This window comes from Solanum tuberosum, unplaced genomic scaffold, assembly GCF_000226075.1.
Source record: "Solanum tuberosum cultivar DM 1-3 516 R44 unplaced genomic scaffold, SolTub_3.0 scf00184, whole genome shotgun sequence".
In the NCBI taxonomy this organism is placed as follows: domain Eukaryota; kingdom Viridiplantae; phylum Streptophyta; class Magnoliopsida; order Solanales; family Solanaceae; genus Solanum; species Solanum tuberosum.
Genome location: NW_006239109.1, coordinates 24,674 through 46,603, shown reverse-complemented (window position 1 = coordinate 46,603; position 21,930 = coordinate 24,674). Strand labels below are relative to the sequence as shown.

Sequence of the window (21,930 nt, the reverse complement as noted above, 5' to 3'; positions counted from 1 at the left end):
TAGCGGCTTGCACAAAGTAAAACTTGCATGCTGATGACTGCATTTATCTTTGAGTAAAGATAAAATTTACTTCGCCAAGTAATGAAGGTGGTATAGCAAGTGTTTGTGCTGGTGGTAGGTAGTAGGTACTCGATAAAATAGTCAAAGTGCTTACGAAAAGCAAGTTTGTATACTTGGAGGAATAGTCAAACATGCATTATGTTTCTCAGATTCAATCATGCAAGGAAGTGTCATGATTGCCACTGAACTCATGCTCACTTGTACATCTCCAAAAATTTCAAAATAAAAATAAAGGTAGTATGCCTTTTACACTTTTTGACTGTAGGATCATGTCATGTGCATCAATTTTGGATTGGGAAAAATAATAATATCACTTTTATCAGTTTCATAAATATGAATTGTGTTTGTGTGAAAATTAAGAAAACTAGTTACGGCGCTGTTTGTCAGTACATAGTGATGGTCGAGGTAGAATTCGAGTAAGTCAAAGTTGTCCCAGCTTTGCATGTTACTAGTTCGTTCTTTTGGTCACTTTGGCTTGCCAAAAATCGTCTGTCTATCCTTTTTTTTAAAAATAAAATAATGGTGGTGTTCGATTCATCTATTATATACTTCGATTGTTCTATTGAATTATGATTCTTCTCTTAGTTTTCTTAATGGTTCGATTTAGTTTGCCCATATTTTGACCATCCTACAAAATTATTATTTGTCCATTTTCTAAAAACGATGATGTTTGGTTCAACAGTTGCATATTTCACTGTTAACGAACGCTTAGACAGAGGTTAATGACTTTACCTTTTTGCCTCATTGCATAGCTCCTAAGTTTCTGCCCTCTTAATTTAGTTAAGTGGAAACATCAACTTAGCAATTTATGATATATAATTAGTGATGATGATATGGTTTTTAACTTTTAATGTTGGTGCTATAATGTAAACAGACTGGATAATTGGAGTTTCACTATTTGATTAGGTGTTGGTGGGTCCAAAATCCACAAGTAATTTCTCTTTGATGAATCCTTCCAGCTGGATAGGAAATCTATCCACCAGTTCTTTCTTCTTTTTCAAAAATCTTCTGCGCACAATCTTTATAGGATCTTTGAGAGAGACAAACATGTACTATAAACCCGCTTGATCGTAAAAATTATTCACTTTATTTGAAGATCGTGTTTGATTATAAAAAATTTAATCCAATTTGAAAATTAGTTTATAACTTGTTACTTTTCACTTTTGAAGTTGTATTTAAGTACATTCGAGTATTATTTCCAAAAAAATAATTAAACACAACTTTAACAATGTATATAATCAAGGTGTTTTATAGCATTGGAACAAAGTTTATACCTTTTTGTATTTTTATTAAAAAAATTTGGGAAAAAGGGAAGTATATTTTCCTCTCCCAAAATATAGGAGTATTATGTATTGGGAGAGTGAAATAAATTTATCTTATACTACGATCTTCTATATAATATATAATTAATTAATTTATGATACTTTTTCATGTCATATATAAATTAACTTCTATAACAATTTGTGTTTCACATTTCAAAAAATTATGTCTGAAGTTTATATTTGTCGATACTTGATTTCTGACTATAATATAGTACTCAGTGAATTCTGTCAATTTTTTTCTTTTTAGAATGAGTACTTTTTGAGACAAGAAATTTCAAAGCAATGGGGCAATGGATTTTGATCAATCAATCCCATCCCATCAGTTTTTGGCAGTCTTGTATTTTGATTATCGCATTATTAATTTGTTGTTGTTACTGTTTTTTCCAATATGCAATGTGATGTTTTCTCTGTACTTGTTATATATTTGTTTTTCGGTAGGTTCTTTGATATATGCTATTTAAACTAAGAATCTTTCAAAAACAACATTTCTACCTCCGTGAGATAGGAAAAAATCTGCATATTCTTTATCATCAAACTCTACATACTCCCTCCGTTTCACAAAATGAATAAATATTATATATCATCATGATAATTTTAATAAAGCAACACAGAATAATTTGTTAGTGTCACGGGAGATTCAAAAGGTAATAAAAAGAAAAAAATCTTTCACCCCCAAAGAAAAAAAAAAGTGAAAGGAGCGGAAGAAACCATGCTAACTTTTCTATAGTTAATTGTTTGACCGAGATTGCAATTAGGGGTGTTCGTGGTTTAGTTTGGATTGGTTATAGATGAAAATCAAAATCAAATTAATATAGTCAGTCTTTAAATTTCTAAAATCAAATCAAACAAAAAAATAACCATCGATTTGGTTATTGTAGGTTTGGTTCGATTCTCTGGTTTTTTCGGTTTGAAAGTAATACTCCCTCCGTTTCACAAAGAATGACCTCCTTTCCTTTTTAGTCAGTTTAAAAAAGAATGACCTCTTTCCTTTTTTGGTAACATTTTACTTTCTGCTTTCCACGTGACATGTTTAAGACCACAAGATTAAGGGCAATTTTGTACATTTGACATAACTTTAATTTAAGACCACAAGATTCAAAAGTCTTCTTTATTTACTTAAACTCCGTGCCAAGTCAAACCAGGTCATTTTTTGTGAAACGGAGGAAGTATAAGATTACACTGAATACGTTATTATTGTTGTTGATCCCATCCCATCAGCTCATCAAGAGTACGTAATATAATTGTCATGCAATTATATTGGAGATAATATAGGGCGTCGTCCCTATGAGCTTTTTAGTCTTCATAGAGGCTGCTGTTTTAATTATATTCAGTAAACAATATCGAGAAAAGAAAAAAAAGAAGTTTAATTATATTGCAACTAGAAGGTTAACTATACATTGTCATTGTAAATGAATCCTTGTACCGTCAAGTTACTTTAAAGATAATTATATTTAATTAACTTCGAAAGGTGAGATTAGTAACTTCAAAAATAATTAAATTTCAAACTTCAAGATAAGCAAAAATATTAGACAATTTATCATCATATGTGGTCTATGGATAAGGTTATTCAGTGTAAATTATAATTGACGACATGTACCTAATATAATCTATTAATTACACACACAAAAAAAAGATTATAATAACCAATTAAAAGTATACTAACAATGTTAGAACTCTTTCATATCTACACCTAAAAGATAATTATATATAACCGTCCGTAATATATATGTTGTTAATAACTTTGAAAATAAAACGAATTTCAACTAGAGCTAAAACATTAACGTATATTAAAAGCATAAGAACTGTTTGGTGTAGTCAATGTATATAAATTAATTTTAGAATCATTAATTTATTATGCCTAGTTTGAAGTCTGATGACCTGTTTTTGGCAGTTTGACTACCAAATTTATGTCACACGACCAATAACATGAGTTGTATGATTTCTGGAGTAAATTAATTTATCAATCATAACCAATAATTTGAAGAAAATAAACATTAAAATAGTAATAAAAGTAATCCAATAAATAGAGACGAAAATAAAATAAAATAGCGATACTAAAACTACTAACATTAATGAGATTACAACTGGAATCAACATGGATTGTAGTGCAATATTCACTACAACAAAAACACCTTTTAATGGCAATAAATATATACATTAACAAAAAGTGTTAAAATATTCACCGGCACTAGTTAATTACCATTAGATCCAATGTCGTTAAAGATTTTAGGGACATATAAAGAGTGTTAATTGCCGCTAAAAGATTATTTTTGATGTAGTGATTAGTGAGACTGCTCCATTCTTAACCATATGACTCAGGTTCGAGTCTGGAATATGAAAAAAAATATGTTGGAAACGTGACCCCAATGGACCCTAGTGCGTGATCCAAATTTAATCAAAACTCCAATACATACCCTGAATAAATTAGAGATTACAACTGAAGTATGATGTCAAAACAAACCTAGGTCACAATAAATATTATCACCATATTTACGTGCACCGTCCGGTGGAATTTCAATATGAAGAAGAAAAGTACACGAAATTAATTGTTTTTTAATATTCAAAGGAGAATAGATAGTTGAATAAGAGACCGTCTTGGTTAGTTGATTAAAAGTAGTTGATAAATACTAAATGTAAAAATATTTTTAGATATTAAAATTAATTTTATGTGTTTGAATAAAAATGATGAATTCAATGGATTTTGTTGAGGATAGCGAGAGAGAAGTAGAAGAATTAACTAAATAATGTGTGGTTGGTAAGCAAATTAAAGATCAGATTAATTTTATTTTGAATATCTATACGTGCAACTTTCTAATAAATAGTCGATATAAAGGTGACGATAAACATATTTTTTCTCCTTTTTTATTAATATGACCGCAATATATTTAAGGATATTTACGAAAAATATAAATTTTACAATATTTTTACATAAAAAAATCATGAACAATGAAAATAAAATATAGATATAGTATCTTTTAGGAAAAATATTTTTAAAATATAAAAGATATTAGAGAACGAACTATGGAAATAGAAGAGAAAGATAATCTCTTTTAGGAAGAATATTTTGAAATTAAAGAAAGATTATTAGAGATAAATCGTAAAAGAATTAGTCAAATCAAAACATTTTATACTCTCTAAAAATTATGTGCTTGTTTAGCCATGATTCTGAAAAATTGTTTGAACATAAAATTAGTATAATTTTACGTTACTCAAATTGAAGTTAATTTCAGAAATTTTCTGAAATTCGAAAAACTCAAAAAATATAAGGTTTTGGAACCAACAAAAAAAAACTAGTTGTTGTTAAAGTAGAAGTTAGTACTTTTACTTAATGGGTAATTGGTGACGAACCAAAGCCACTGCTGTCCATGCCAGTGACCTACTTTCCTCCGTTTCAATTTAAGTGACGCAATTTCACTAAATACAAAATTTAAGAAATATTATCATTAAGTGGAATCAAATGTGGATAAATTTTGATAGTGCCATGGAGTAAGAAACTCTGATATATATTTTTTAAATCGATTAGAAAATATATATTATATAAATTGAGACAGAAAAGAGTAGTGCTTGTCACACAGCATTTATTAACTCTATGCATTTAGAAACTGGTCCTTACCTCAACAAGTTCTCTCCTAAAACTCCCGGCTCATTGATTCATCATAAGTTATTCATACAAAATTATCACATATTCGTTTCTAATCAGAAGTTCGAATTCGTATAAAACTGAATTTTTTTTTTAGTTATAGAACGCTTTATTCCTATATTAGATTTTTTTATGTATGTAAATCTAAATTTAATTGAACCGCAAACCAAAAAAAATACTGTCAATGTAATTATAATCTATCTAGTCTAGTTTCACGTATGACAATACAGTACTACTTTATATATGGTGCATGCATGTATAACTTTCGTTACAGTTCTAACCAAATATTCAGAACTTATAATATTTAACTTCTGAACATATATCGTCATTTAGCTATTGGTATTTATTTTCTTTTATCTCTTTTGTGATGTTTCTTGATATATATATAGTACTTCATTTATTTTTGAGAAAAATATTAAAAACACATCTAAACTTGCGTAAACTATTAGTTTCATCCACAAATTATTAACAGCCTAAAAAACACTCCTATATTTGACCCACAAAAGTTAGATACACTATCTATATGTCATAATGTCATAACAAGTGATTTCAAACTCTTATAAGAGCATGAAATTTTTAATAAACAATCAAGAAAAGTGTTCAAAAAACTCTTAAACTTGGCGAAAATTTAGAAATGTATTTCACTCATGTTGCAAAATCTGAAGTGTATTTAAATTCAACTAGTCAAGTAAAAAGATGTTTTTAAGCTGTCAATAATACAAGAATGAAACTAATAATTCACGTGAAATTTAGAATTGTTTTTAATACTTCTCTCTTTGTTTTATATCTGAGGTGGGGGTGGGGGTGGGGGTGTTGTCCAGCTAAGCCAAAGTCCTCGGAGAATGAGCCATTGAAAGAGAGGAGGGAAAGAAAGGGAAGAAAAAAAGCTAATAAAAGCAAAGGAAAGAAAGAAAGCAACTAATCATACCAGAAATTCAGTCTCTGTTGGAGCTAAAATCTTCATCTACAGAATTCAAAATATAAACACACAGAAAAGGTAAAAAAATAAAATTACACATCTACAATTTATACATTAAAAAAAAATATTCCCTTCATGTTTTGGTTTCCAATTTTAAATTTTCATATGACATATTTAAGATGAAAAAATTAACAAATATTTTGTTACATTTTACATGTTACACTTTCTTATACTCCGTATCAAGTTAAAGTCAGACAATTAAATTGAATCAGAAGAAATAATATTGTGCATACAATTCAATTTTCAACGAAATAGGTTCGAATAAGTCCCTTGTGCCATTAACACAAATCTATTAAATTCGATCGAACCTTATCTTACATCCCTGCCACAAGTCCACAACATGTACATTTGCATTTATTATGTCTCTTGTAGTTAATTAATTTATACATATACGTATATTTTTGGCAAATACATCTACCCATTTTCCCTCCTTTATTCTGTTTCTAAAAATATGCTGTCTTGTTCTATTCTCCCAACTAGTCTACTTACACACACATTATTTTACTTTCAGCTTTATTTGTACAAAAAAGAAGTTACAGTGACAGAGACAGTAACCAAAGGCATTGGGAAACTGGAATTCCTTCTATAATTTTGTTTGGTGGCATTTTACACTTGACAATATATTGGACATGGAAAAAAGAATCAATTAATGACAATGTTAGTGTTAGATAGACAGGTTGCTTCATTTTGTAAGTAAAATTTATTGAGGTTTGGATATTGTCAATGGAGATATGTTGCAAACGTTTACTTAGAATTTAAGTGTAGTTACTAACTACGCGTTAAAATAATTAAGGCGATACTCAGGTATATTAGGACGTTTGAGAGAACCATGTTGGTCTAGTATGGTTGACTAACTTATTGAGAAACACGCTTATAAATGATAAGTTAAATAGTGTATGAAAAACTTATTTGAACGCTTAAGTTTTAGATAAAGATGGCAACATACTTCAACATAATGTCAGAGCTGATCAAATTTTTGATAGTAGTGTCATAGACACTAATCCTTCCAAAGAATTTTCAAGTGATAGACCAATATTATTAAAAAACACACACACAAATGAGATGATGATGTATTCAAAAATACATCTAAATATATAAAGTATAGTATTTTCATGACAACTTTAGAATTTAGATGAGATACAACATGCTCCAACACGAAGCGTAAAATTAGTGTTGGATTCTCACATTTTTAGATTAAGGACCAGGACTTGACTTGGTTTAGTTCAATTCTCACCTCATGAATACTAAAACTAATATCTTCGATTTAGTTAAACTCAAGATTGATTTTATTAGCAATAATTAATGAAGCAACAAATAAGAATGAAAAATGCTAATTTAAGGCATATGGGGGATCATAGAGACAATTATTGAAAACAATTTCTTTCACCTCACAAAGATATGAATAAGATCTGCGTACATTGCACTCTCTCATATCTTACCTGTTGGATTAAACTGAATATTTTTATGGTTGTTGTAATTTGGGGGAGGGATTAAAGGGGTATGAAATTTACTTTAACTTTATATTTAGGGTATTATCGAAAATGGTGTTTGGACTTTTAGGAGTGATGGTGAGTGGTAGAATCTACTCTAAAATAGGCATGCAGAGCAACTTTTGGTTGCTTTTTCTCTTTTGTTTAATAACTTGTATGAGTTTTTCTTCCTTTTATATACTTTGGTAAAAGAAGAGATCTGAAGGTATATATGACTATTCCACCATAGTATAAAGTGAGTAACTTTGAAAATATATCATCAATAACATAAAGTACTTTTCTTTTTTTTTGAAAAAAATAATTATTATTTTAGTTAATAATTGAAAAAGTAGAAGAAAAATATGAAGAATTAAGGGAAGTAATGATAAATTAATGATGCAAGGTGAAAGTAGGAGTAGTTGGCAAATGGGAATACTCACTTTTCTGTGTTGAAGCTGTAATTTTGTCATTTCTGCTACAAACTTTACAGTGTTCTGCATTCACTAGTCAACTGTTACCTTTGGTTTTTCTCTTGTTTTATTTGACGTTTTTTTAGGCGAAATACATCGATAATTCCTTATTATATATATATAATTGAAAATAATCACATAAGTTTTTTTTCAAATTTGAGCGGTAAGTATTATCTAATAAAAATACATAATAAGATATGCAGATGCTCAATTGAAATATATCGTAATTTGAATGTCTAACCTTTATACTAATAAAAATAAATTAAGGAAATGTTTATAATTCTGCTTTTACTGTATTTTATTTTTGTGCGTTTCAGTTAACTATTCTATTTACTTAAAATATAACATAGGGAGACAAACTCTGAATTTAAAATTTAGTAATAGTCAACCTTTATGTTTTACCACAATATACGTTATGTTTGAAATTTTAAGATTTGAAAAATAATATTTGTTGATTTAGTAGATTTAACACATATATTTATGCTCTATTTCAAATGATTTGAATTAATTGAACCCATTAATTTATATTCTATCTACCATTGCTAGGGGCATAGTAACAAGGTAAACATATATTCACGAGAAATCAAAATGTCTTAATGAATAATTACCTTCTTTAATGGATTTTCTCTATGTTAATCTTGATTAGTTAGTAATCACCTCTATTATGTTTCAAATTAAGTAATTCTCTGTTTAGATCAGTTGTAGTATATTATAATTTATCCATAATGATCTGGATCTTTAATTAAGGATCGAGCTTTAATCCGGCATGGATCATGCACATACAAATTAAAAGATGAGTATTAACTCATCATTATTAAAATTAGCTACATTAACATTGATGCTTGGAGATGGTCAACATTAAATTAATTACCGCGTATCATTCAATTATAATAAAGTATAATAATTGAAATGTTTTTAGAGAGAATACCTATCATAGAAATATTGTACACGAATTAATGAGAATATTGAGAATCAATTGGTCCACCTTTTTTTTAAACCATGTCCACCCTATCAAAAAAATTTATGATAGTATTCTTATTTACTCCCTCCTTCCCATCTTAGTTATTATTATACTGAAAATAATTGTCTCATATTAATTGTCGACCTTATTAAATTAAGCAAATATTAATTAAAATTTTCTAATATTACCCTTGCAATTAATTCTTTTTGAAAGTATTCACATTTGTTTATAAATTTTTCAAAAAGTTTTTTAAGGGATGAATTCGTAAAATTATTTTCTTATTTATGATTTTTCAAACACTGTGTAAAATGAAAAGTAATCAAATAATACTAAAATGTTAGTGTCAAATACATTTATTCTAACTTTATAAAATTAAAAAAAAAACATATTATTTTAATAAATTAATTTAATAATAACTTACTTGAATCAAAAATTCGAAACTATCCTTTAGTATAACTCAAACTTCAATTGACGATCTACTAGAGCTAGCCTTACTTGTCAATTGGTCCACCCTTAATTACTATTGCTTACACTCTCTTTTTTTCTTGGTTCACTCTCATTTTTTCGATGTTTACTTTTAGAAAATATTTTTATTAAAAATCATTATATACTCAAAATTAGAATACAAAATTATTGATTAAAAATAAATAAATATTTATTATTTTTATTAGAATTTTTGACAGTTTTACTAGTGGTCAAACTTTTCATACGATATTAGGCCTCTTATTATAATTGGGTCCCAATCAGATTGGTAACACACACGAACCTCACGTGTGGAGTAATTATCATGCATGATCCCATAAGTTTTCTTCTTCTATATACTCCTCTAGTATCCTTCTATACACATACACCCAAAAATAATAAAATCCATAAATTCAATTCAATAATAAAAAAAAAAACACAGCAAAAAACAATCGAAATACCCAAAATAAAAACACAATCTTCCTCCCAATCTCCTTCATTCCCCATTTTCCTCTTCTCTACTCTCTTCTTCTTCTCTTCACAACACTATCAACAAGTTTATTTTTCATCTTCTCATTTTTTTTTCAGTTTCTTGAATTAGTATGAAGTAAATGAAAACACAACTAAATTTCTTCTTCTCAGAAGAAGATAATGTCTCACCATTATCAAGAACAAGAAGAACAAAAGATCCCATTTTTATTAGATTCACTTTACTGTGAAGAAGATATTCTCACTGAAGTATCAGTAGAAACAGAGAGTTTTTCTTCACATGACTTGTTATGGGAAGAAGAAGAACTTACCTCTCTGTTTTCTAAAGAAACAGAGTATGAAATAAGCTACAATGTGTTAGAAAAAGACCAATCTTTTATTTCAGCAAGAAGAGAATCAGTTGAGTGGATACTCAAAACAACTGCTTATTACTCATTTTCTGCACAAACTGCATTTCTTGCAGTTAATTACTTTGATAGATTTCTCTTATTTAGTTTTAATCAGTCTCTGAATCATAAGCCATGGATGAATCAACTTGTTGCTGTGACTTGTCTTTCATTAGCTGCTAAAGTTGAAGAAACTGATGTTCCTCTGCTTCTTGACCTCCAAGTATGTTTTCAAGAATTTTTTTTAGTAGTATTTTGATGGATCTTGTAAATTTGTTTATATGATCATGTTTGAGTGATTTGGGGTTTTCTTTTATAGGTTGAGAAATCAAGATTTGTGTTTGAATCTAAAACAATACAGAGAATGGAGATGTTGGTTCTGTCTACACTTAAATGGAAGATGAATCCAGTAACCCCATTTTCATTTCTTGATTTCATAACTAGAAGACTTGGATTGAAGTACTGTTTATCTTTGGAATTTCTGAGGAGATGTGAAAAAGTGCTTCTATACACAATTACTGGTAAGCATGTTTATGTTCTCAACACATTTTTATTTACTTAATTATATTTACATTATAATTTATACGGTTAGGGGTCATTTTGTTGGGAACAAGTTATTACCATAAGGTATATGAGTCAACTTATCCATCTCATCACTATGATATAAATGACTCGATACGTTACCAAACAAGATACCTAAATTTTATCCTTGGACTATTATTGTATTTCACGACTATTTATTTTTATTCCTCACAACCCCTTGTATGTCTCAACTGTGATTTGGAATTTGTCAATGGCAGATGGTAGATTCATTGGTTACCTTCCTTCTGCAATGGCTTCTGCCACAATGTTGCATGTTCTTGATAGGCTTAAACCTTGCATTGGAGAGAAGTACCAAGATCAACTTTTGGGCATTCTTGGAATTGTCAAGGTAATTAGAACTTTGAATTATATCGTCCACTTTTATTTGTTCAATATCATAGTTTTTACTTAGTCGACTTAATTTGTTTGGGACTGAAGCGTATTACTTCTATTTTTACTGATTAAATTTGGATAATGTACCAGGACAAAGTGGAAGAATGTTACAGGCTAATACAAGAAGTGGCTTGCAACATTGACTTTGATTCAAATAAGAGAAAGTTTGGGACATTACCAGGGAGTCCAACAGGGGTAATGGATGTGTCATTTAGCTCAGATTACTCCAATGACTCATGGTCAGTGGCTACATCTGTTACTTCATCACCAGAGCCATTGTCCAAGAAGATTAGGGAGTCAAGAGAATGACTAATTCAATGTCTTTTAAATATTTCCTTTCCTTAATAGACTAGATATGTATAATGTCCAATAACAGTGCTCTACTTGTCTCTTAGCTTAAGTTTTAGTAATTAAGTTCTTGTTTATTCACATGTTAATTTGCTTACCATCTTTACATTTAAAACCAAACCCCCTTTTGACAATTATCACAGGTAGCTAGGTAATGGACCATTTGTTTAATGGTGTACCGTCTATAGTGGGGCTATGAGATTTTGTACTAGTAAAGATGGTTTGGCATTTTATTATAAGGAAATAAAAACTTGCATGAAAACAAAAAAAGTAAATTCATGTCCACTTGTTCACCCTATATTATCTTGTTCACTATTAATTATAACTTGCTCGAATATAGTCTTGGTATAACTAATAAAGTTAATAATCGTCATTAGAATGTTATAGATTTGTGTTGTGAAAACAGTCTCTGTGTTACATATTTCAAAAGAAAGAGATGGGTGGTGTGGAAAAATATTGAAGATTTGGGAAAAGAGTGGATTTTGTTCACATCTTGAGGGAGGAACATATTGTCGGCCACTGGCTAAATTTTCTATGTGGTTAGATTTGCAAGTAGTTTTATTTGTTTGACCTCGTTACAAGAGCAAGTCTCTTTTTAGTTTTGTTTACTGAATTTCGAGGTCTATGAGAAGGACACCAATTAAAACAATTTTTTTTAAAAATGAAAAGTATTAATGAATTTTGATAATATAATTAAGGGTTCATTTGGACGTTGTGATATGAAGTTTATTAGATTCATTATCATTTGAAATTGGAATTTGTTTTGGATATCTAATTTGGATTACTTAAGTTAATTGTTTTCATAAGCACAAGTTATGAAAACTATTAAAATTCCTCTTAATTATAAACAATATGTCTGAATATTTTAAGGTTTTACATTGATAGTTGCATATGTTTGTGTTTCTTTTATAAATAAATGTTTGTGGTTAGAAATTTTTAAATAGACGTAATTTTGTAGAGATCAACTAGTCAATAATAATAATTACTAGTTATTTTTTAATATAATCATTTTATATGATACGAGCAACTTTTTCACGCCAAAGTAAGTTTTTTTTTTTTGTAAAATTTAACATAATGGGTGTTTTTCTATTATATATATAAAATATAAAGTTATTAGTCAAGTTTTAAATTTATAAAAATTAGAATTTCAAATCATGTTTGTGAAAAATTTAGAATATGAAATCATATTCCCAAATCGCATGTATAACTTCTGATTTAAAATCATAATCTTTTTATCACAAGTCCAAACGCCTACTAATAGTTACATGAATTTAAAAGGCAGTTATTAAGAATATTTAAAAGAAAATTAATTACACCATGTACGACTCAATTTCAAACAGGTTGGAATTGAATGTATTAATCCTTACTACTTCATTGAATCGAAGGATCTACGTGATTTTAGATCTTCTTTGCCTCCTTTCTAATACCTTTAACTTACCATAGTTTTACACGTACAATACAAAATATTTATAGATCAACGTTGAATATAACGAGATTATACATCATATTTATCCTCATTACATGCTACAATTGGTTGTTAGTAGAAGTGGCATGACAAAGAGTCAAACATAACATTCACAAAGAAATAATGTAAAAAAGAAGGCATAATAATTAGCGACTTGCCCGAATTAAATTCAAGATTTCGAAAAGTAAAATATATGGATTCTATGCTAAGAGGTTGTTATACCAGAATTAAAAAATAATCAAGTGATTTGTAGCTACTAATGATTATTTAAGATCTAATCATTAACTTACTAGTCAATAACCTTATGTTTAAGTTACAAAAATGAAGACAATAGTGCATGTATGGAAAATTAATTTTGAAAAAAAAGAGGATTAAAGCTAAGTTTACTTTGCACTTTGTGGTTGAAGAAAAGACATCCACAAGAAGCCTTGCATGTGCTTTTCTTTACCCACTTTAAAATAAAGAATCATAATGACTTGGTTTTTTTCTCTTTTATTTTTATTAATTTTCCTTTTATAATATTTTAAAAATTAAACACAAAGTTCTAACAATTTATTCTGAAATGATAAAATAATTCATGGATTTAGTCAATCTTTCTCATTGAAGTACCGTGAATGTCGGAACACTATTTTTATATAAATTATTAGACATTTCATGTATACTTTTGTTTTTGTTGACCTAGTCGCAACACAACAATGAACAAACACAAGGTTGTTTTCTTTTTGCATATGGGGCATATTAAATACAATAATAATGATATATTCGATAGAATTTCAGAAGTGAAATCTGAAGAGGATGATGTGTACGTAGTCTTATTCTACTTTGTGAAGGTAGAGATATTTTTTCGATAGAACATCAAGTATTACAAAGAAATTCAATAATGAAGAAATCATGTGAAAATTTAGTACAATTCTATAAAGTAATTTTTTTTCCGAATTCATATTTTATATCAAATTAATAAATAAAATATTGTAATTTTTTATAAAATATAGATCACTTACCCATCAACCCACCAAATAATTAGGAGTATTTTAAAGCAGAGAAACGTATTTTTTTTCTAATTACATAGGGGTAAGAGAAAGGAAAATGGGAGGGGAGATAACATCTCCTTTGTAATACCAACTTATGAATATATATCAGTACAAAAGTTAGATGAGAAAATGCAACTCACATGGAGCAACTCTTTTTTAACTTATGGTAAGTCTTGGCATGCAGCTGTACTTCCATTGCAATAAAGCCATGAGACAAGCAAATAAAATAAAATAACTTTTTTTATTTTGTATTTTTAACCATTTAAAATTTTAAATAATTCAACTCATACAACTTAATACGGTCCAAGTAGATAGATATATATCATGTGTTCATACAAAAAAATTTACTTGTTACTGTCGCTGATTATAATATAGCAATAATTATATTATTACCACTCAATTCTTCATTTATTCTAGTGATTTTATGTCAACTTCGTGATAAAAATCATGATTACACATTGGTTATATGCCTCTCAAAATAGGACTAAGAAATCACAAAACATTAAGAATATAATGTTTAATGTAACTATATATCCAAATGCAAATTTTCGTAATGATTCCTCCATCTTTAATTAGAGATTTCGAGTTTTTGTCTTGGGTAAACAAAATCTCCTTGAGAGTGTCACCTCCATAAATGAACCCTACAATGCGTGAATTCAAATTTAATCTGATTCCAATACAAATATCTAATACCAAAGGAAAATCAAGAAGATAAAAAAATTACTCCCTCCGTCCCATTTTATATGTCATCCCTTTTTATAAATAGTTGGACCACAAACTTATCATTTTATAAAATTTATGCATAAATTACCATATTTTACCTATTATACCCTTGATAGAATAGTTAATTAATTGTCATTTATTAATAAAGTTGACTTAAGAAAACATTAAATAAGGGTAGAAGGGTAAAGTTACATCATTTCTTAATGCAAGTGCAAAGTAAAAAATGTGACATATAAAATGGGACGGAGGGAGTAATTTTTTTATCTTCTTGATTTTCCTTTGGTATTAGATATTTGTATTGGAATCAGATTAAATTTGAATTCACGCATTGTAGGGTTCATTTATGGAGGTGACACTCTCAAGGAGATTTTGTTTACCCAAGACAAAAACTCGAAATCTCTAATTAAAGATGGAGGAATCATTACGAAAATTTGCATTTGGATATATAGTTACATTAAACATTATATTCTTAATGTTTTGTGATTTCTTAGTCCTATTTTGAGAGGCATATAACCAATGTGTAATCATGATTTTTATCACGAAGTTGACATAAAATCACTAGAATAAATGAAGAATTGAGTGGTAATAATATAATTATTGCTATATTATAATCAGCGACAGTAACAAGTAAATTTTTTTGTATGAACACATGATATATATCTATCTACTTGGACCGTATTAAGTTGTATGAGTTGAATTATTTAAAATTTTAAATGGTTAAAAATACAAAATAAAAAAAGTTATTTTATTTTATTTGCTTGTCTCATGGCTTTATTGCAATGGAAGTACAGCTGCATGCCAAGACTTACCATAAGTTAAAAAAGAGTTGCTCCATGTGAGTTGCATTTTCTCATCTAACTTTTGTACTGATATATATTCATAAGTTGGTGGGGACAAATTATCATAATAAAAGAAAATCTCAATTTTTTATTTTTTTTATTTTTTAAAAAAAGGTGAAAAAGAAAAAGATGAAAACAGTAACCTAAAAGTTAAGGATCAGGATTTAGGAGTATTTAGGGGTGTAAAAGGTGAGGATATTAGAAGATTAAAGGACAATTTAGAATGACAATTAGATTCATCTAAGAAAAAATATTAATTTTAAAAATTTTAAAAAACTAGGCACAAACAAAAAGGGGAAAAAGGTGAAAAGAATGTGGGAAGGTAAGTTGGGGAACAATATCTTTTGATTTTGTATGAGATGTCTTTGTTGGTACTTTTGTTCACTGCTTTTGGCTGTCATATATAAGAGAAATTTAAAACCATATAATATATACAAGTAAAAAAGAAGAAAAGACAATGATAAGAAATGGATTGTTGGTTCCAGTTAACATCTTCTCTTTCTTTTATTATTAAATAAAAATTAAAAATTAGGGATTTATGGTATTGGTCATTTTTAGAGCCATATATAAGAGTATATTATTTTGTCATCCTTTGTGACCTAGTGAACATTATTGTTGAGAAAACAGGTGCTATGAAATTATTATGGCACATTATGTACTTTTTCAATTTGAACTTGAGTTTAAGTTGATATATATAGTCTATGTAAAGTATTTTGATACACTACAGATTATTCAAAACATATTTACGAGTAAATCTTCTTGAAATGTAAAATTTGTAATGTGAAATTTATAGTCTTGAAATAAAATAGTGTAACACCTTACACCCCTGACAAAGGATGGATCAATAAGAATTTTGAAGACAAGTTGCACATCACAACTTAGGTGAATCTCGTAAGTGAAGAACTTTATAAGTCATCTCAAGTTCACTTGATTCGTGCCCTATTGAGTCTGACTCAATGATGTGTAACACAAAAGACAAATCCATGTGTTGACTTAGACTAAAAACAGATTGATAATATGTGACATAGACTTAGATCGTTATACATAGATTATTTCCCTTGCAATTTGTTATGTTAGGCTCTAATATGGGCACTCCATCCGTCCACTTTATTTGTCATGTTGCGCTTTTCGAAAGTCAATTTAACTAATTTTCATGTTTTAAATTAGATTACATTGATTCGATATTTTAAATAAAAAGTTCAGATATTCAAAAACTATACAAAAAGTACTATAAATTGCAATTTTTCTTATATCAATATGATGAAAAAATATATCGTAAAATGTTAATAAAAGTTCTTATAGTTTGATTCTAAAAAAAGGAAATTATGACAATTAAAAGTAGACGGAGATAGTAGTACATATTAATATGAAATGATGTATGAGAATGAATGAATATTGATACTATAGCTTATTAGCTTTGACGTATGTTTAAAAGGAGAAAAAAGTAGTTAGCCGACATGCTAATGGTGCATAACTACATATTATTAGTTATTATTATTATTATTATTATTATTATTATTATTATCAGTAGTTAATATTAATGTCTGTAACAAGTGTTATAGTAATTAATACTGACGGCGATGAGAAAGTTTATGGTATTTAATTAATTACTCTGCCGCAAGCTAGTATTTGTAGACATTGACATTAATTATCTTATTCTAAGTCTTTGATTAAACTTTTATTCACTTTAGATCGTACAACACCCCTATGACAATTCACAACATAATTGCTAGTAGCAAAAAATATAGGTACGTACATCTTTTTTTGAGTTAATCGCATGAATGATCACTTATTTTTTATTTAGAATTATGAAGTAACGATACAAGTTTGACATAATATATGAATAATTAAATGATGAAACAATTAATAATTTTGAAAAAGTGTGAAAATTCTTGAGCAAAAAGATCAAAAGTTTATATGTTTCAAGTAATATAAAATTTAGAAATACTTAATCAAATATTATAATTAGAACTAAAATTAGAATTATCGATATCTATATTTATTTTTTTGTCTCATAAGCTAGTAGTCACTGATGTTTTTTCGATTCTTTAGTCTATTTTTTTGCCCATTCTATCCTTTCTACGTTTATTGACAGTTCATCTTTATTTTAGTAGAGTCTCTAAGTAGCACATTTTAGTCATTTTCCCTATTACTTAGAAAAAATAAGTCACTATTCAGGTACAATATATTCAATTTATATGCATTTTTATAACCAAAAATGCTATTAATCTTAAATAGTAATTAAGTAAACAATGACTCAACAAGGAAAAGTTTATGACAGCCTAAAGAAGACAATTACTGAATTGTCAAATAATTATTTCCTCAAGACTTAGTGAAGGGTGATTCACCAATAAAGACAAAGCACATGTCAATTTTGTTACAACTAGAATGTATTTGTAAGCATTTGACAGTGAAATTTTTCTATGATTTTTTTCTTGACAGATGTATTATTGGCATTTTATTAAATTACCAAAGTTGGTTTTCTTTAGTTAAGTTCCTATCATTTGTTGAATTATAGTAAGAGATGACATCATGAGTTGTGATGGAAGAATCTTCCGTCTTTCATCAGAGATTTCAAATTCAAATTTTAATAATAAATAACGTTGAGACCATTGCCCTCAAATATAAATCCTGTCGAAATTTAAATTTAATCAAATTTTAATATAAATATTGATCAAGAAAACAAAATAAGAATAATATAATACAACAAGAGGTCCAATAAGTCAAGAGAGATAGAGTATGACACAGGCTTTTGAAAATGGTTCCTATTTTCACCTAATCTTCTCTGTGCCTGAAAATATCTAAGGCCCCATAAAATTTGAAGTTTATGATTTTTTATTATAATTTTTAACCAACATATAATATAACATTTAATAAATTACTTAACGCATATACATAATCTAAAAAAACCCAACTAAATATTCGTATAGTCCAAGTTACTAAACAGATCCATGGCAAATCTTAGTGGTTTAGTTAGTTGGTAATCTGACCTTTCACCTTGTTGACGATTATTCGAATTTCCGCCCTCCTAATCCAATCCCCTCTCGGCCTCTCCTACCCCCATTTAAAAAAAAAAAAAAAACACTAAGTAGATTTGTCTCTATTTGTTTATAGGTGAGTAATAATAATAATAATAATATATGATATAGTAATAATTTGGGAAACCTAACAGTTGATGTCACTAGGTAGTGGTATTCAAACTCGACAAAGCAGCAGACGTTACTTTCTAACGTCCTTAGCTCAATCCCTGTCGTCTTCATGTCAAAACTTTAGCTTAAAAAAGATTCAAATTTTAAAAAGAAAACATACATATAAGTCAAAAAAATTCAACATATATTATATATATTTATAAAACTATATTTGACTTATCACACTTGTAATTTTTAGGCGAAGAGATATCCATCGTAAAGAAAATTAAACACATTCACACACTACCTTTGTCAAACCCTATGCATACGAAATATCTATATATATTTTTAATTTGTAAGAGATTTGAATTTGGAAAATGATTTGTCAACGTGGTGAGAAAATAATTTATGTAAAGGGCCCATATTCTGCTGGGAAAATAAGATTTGATTGGAACTGGACTTTTGGAAGAAACATTTCATCTAATCTACCTTCTTCTTTTTTTAGCCAGAAATACACATTCAAGGCGTGACTCGAATTATTGTGAAGGGCCCCTCTATAATTTCTACCTTCTTTCACTTTTTTTTTTTGAGAAAACAAAAAAAATTCTTTGGGGAGTGGGGGTCCTTCTTTTGGTGTGGGGTGGGGGAATAACATGATATAATATAATATAATATAACGAAATAATTTGAAATAGGAGGATGGTATTATCTATTAAATTGTACAAATATATGATATATCAAAATGGTACTTTTCTTAGCTGATATACATAGATTATACACGTATTATATCCATTGGTAATTTTCAATTTACTCTTTTTGTTTACTTTTATTTGACCACTTTTTTAAGATTTTCACATTTACTAATGACTTAATATATTAAGAAAAACATTTTCTTTTTCTTATTTTACCCTCAACATTAATTACTTATTCCCCAAATCATTTTTTAAGATTTAAGACTATACATTAATTAATATAGGTATTGTCATAAAATATTCATATTATCATTACTTATTATTTAAGAATTGTGTAAAGTCTAGAGTGAACAAGTAAAAACGAACGGAGAGAGTAATTAATTTGGTGGGTAGACAAATTACTGGGGGATCACAAGTTGAGAATCCAATGGGCTTTTTGGGTTTTCAGAATTTGCAGGCTATTGAGGTCTCTTTCTGAAGGTAAATGACAAATAAAACATCCAATGGTGGGTCTTATCGGCCCATGTGGTCCACTTTCCTTTATGGTCCGATATACTTGGATCTTCTATGGGCCCTATACCTTTTAATAAGAAACTAAATTCAAATCCAAAAATAGAATTCCATAATTCAAATTCTGGTTAATTAATTAGAAAGGGTATTAGCAATTACTCCTTTGATCTACTAAATATAGAAGGCAATTAATTAAAGGGAAATACTCTCTTTTTTCTTCTTAGATTATGGAGCAGATTGAATAAATTAGATGAGTTGGGTGTCTTTTTATTGGGTTTCACATGGATCAATAGAGAAGTGTCACATATACTTTATAAAAGCCTACTAAGTCAACAAGACAATCGTTAGTCGTAAGGGTAATTTTTAAGCTAGAAAATGACGGTAGGGGTAAAGGTAATCTTAATGACGAATCCAATAATATAAGGATAGTTTTGACCTTTCTCTATATAATTTAGGCATACAATTATTAGAGTGAATATGAAGTGGATGGAGAATGAGGGGTGGGGGTGAGTTTGGGGTTGGGAGAGTGAGAGGTCGGGGGTGGGGGATGGGCGGCGAGGAGTGGGGTAGTGAGGTAAAGTTAGTGTGGGGATGAGCGTAGGTGAAGTAAAGTCGTTTATCTAACTTATTTTTTGAAATTTATTCACTAGAGAAATAGTTTTAAAAATATTTTGATCAATCAAATATGAGATTTCATACGAAACACACCCCTGTGGTGATAATGGGGTGTTTTCTTGTCTCAGAGCAGCACAACTTAATAGAACCATACTCAATTGTATTATTTGACATGATAATAAAATGATAAGATAAGAAATCATTTTTCACTTTTACTGAGTCCGAAAAGTTTTATTCCCTCTTATTTAATTTAAATGACACCCCTTTCTTTTAAATCTGTCCCAAAAAGAATTTAACTATTCCTTATTTGTCAACTATTTATTGGCATCATCCCATTTTACCCCTATTAGGTCCCATTCAACACTTTTTTGCAGAGAATAAAGTCAACTAAAAAAAATAAGCACTAAAGTGTCTTTAATAAGAACAATTTAATAAACATAACATACTCTTCTCTTATTTTTTAAATTTCGTGTATAGTTAAATGGCGCCATATAAATTTGAATGGAGGATGTAACTTTTAAGAGATGGGCAAGTGGTCCAAAACTGTGGCAGCAGCAGTGTCATTTGCCCATTCAAAACCAATAAGAGTACAAAGATTCAAGCTTGGCACAAGGCTTTTATAGGCCTCAAGTGTCAATATTCTTTAGCAGAGAGACCATAAGGACAAAAACAAAAATGGGTTGGTCTTCAGTTGTAGGTCCATCACCAAACCCAAATTAATAATGAGACTTGTTGGAGCCAAGTGATCAATCATCTACTATTTCTAATAAAACAAGGAGAAAATGAAAAAAAGAAAAGAAAAGGAAAAGGTGCATCACTTAAATAGGTTATACAGAGATGGTGATCGGTCATTGTATTCTTAGCCTTGCTTCTTTCTTGATTTACTTTTCCTACTGCTATTATTTAGCCTGATCGATTCGACTCTTTTCTTTGCATAGCCACTCACTTTGTTTCGTTCTTTGGAAAATAAAGAAATGAATAAATATACTTTTAAGAAAATGTATAATATTATACATGACATTAAGGGTGTGTTTGGTATGAAGGAAAATGTTTTCCTGGAAAACAAGTTGATTTTTGACTTCTGTTCTCATGTTTAGTTGGTGAGTAGAAAATATTTTCCGAAAAAGATTTTTAGTGTTTGATTTATGAATGATTTTTTTTTTTTGAGAAATATCTTTTATTTTTACTAGGGTAGAAAATATTTTTTTGAAATTGAAAATTTATTTTAAAAACAAACTTAATTTTTTTTGGGGGTGGGGTGGGGGGGAGTGTCTGAAGCATTTTCTAACATTTATGCATCATTTTGATAGGCACTGGATACATTCAATGCTGCAATTGTTTCTCCAATATATTATGTAATGTTCGC

At 28.6% G+C, this 21,930-nt stretch overlaps 1 protein-coding gene across 1 annotated transcript; it reads left to right on the top strand.

Moving 5' to 3' along the window:
- Positions 1–10,014: 10,014 nt before the first annotated feature.
- Positions 10,015–11,522, top strand: CYCD3.3 (D-type cyclin family 3 subgroup 3). The gene is given in 4 exon segments (NM_001288209.1): positions 10,015–10,461; positions 10,558–10,759; positions 11,039–11,169; positions 11,304–11,522. Coding segments are annotated over 4 exon segments (999 nt in total).
- Positions 11,523–21,930: the final 10,408 nt, after the last annotated feature.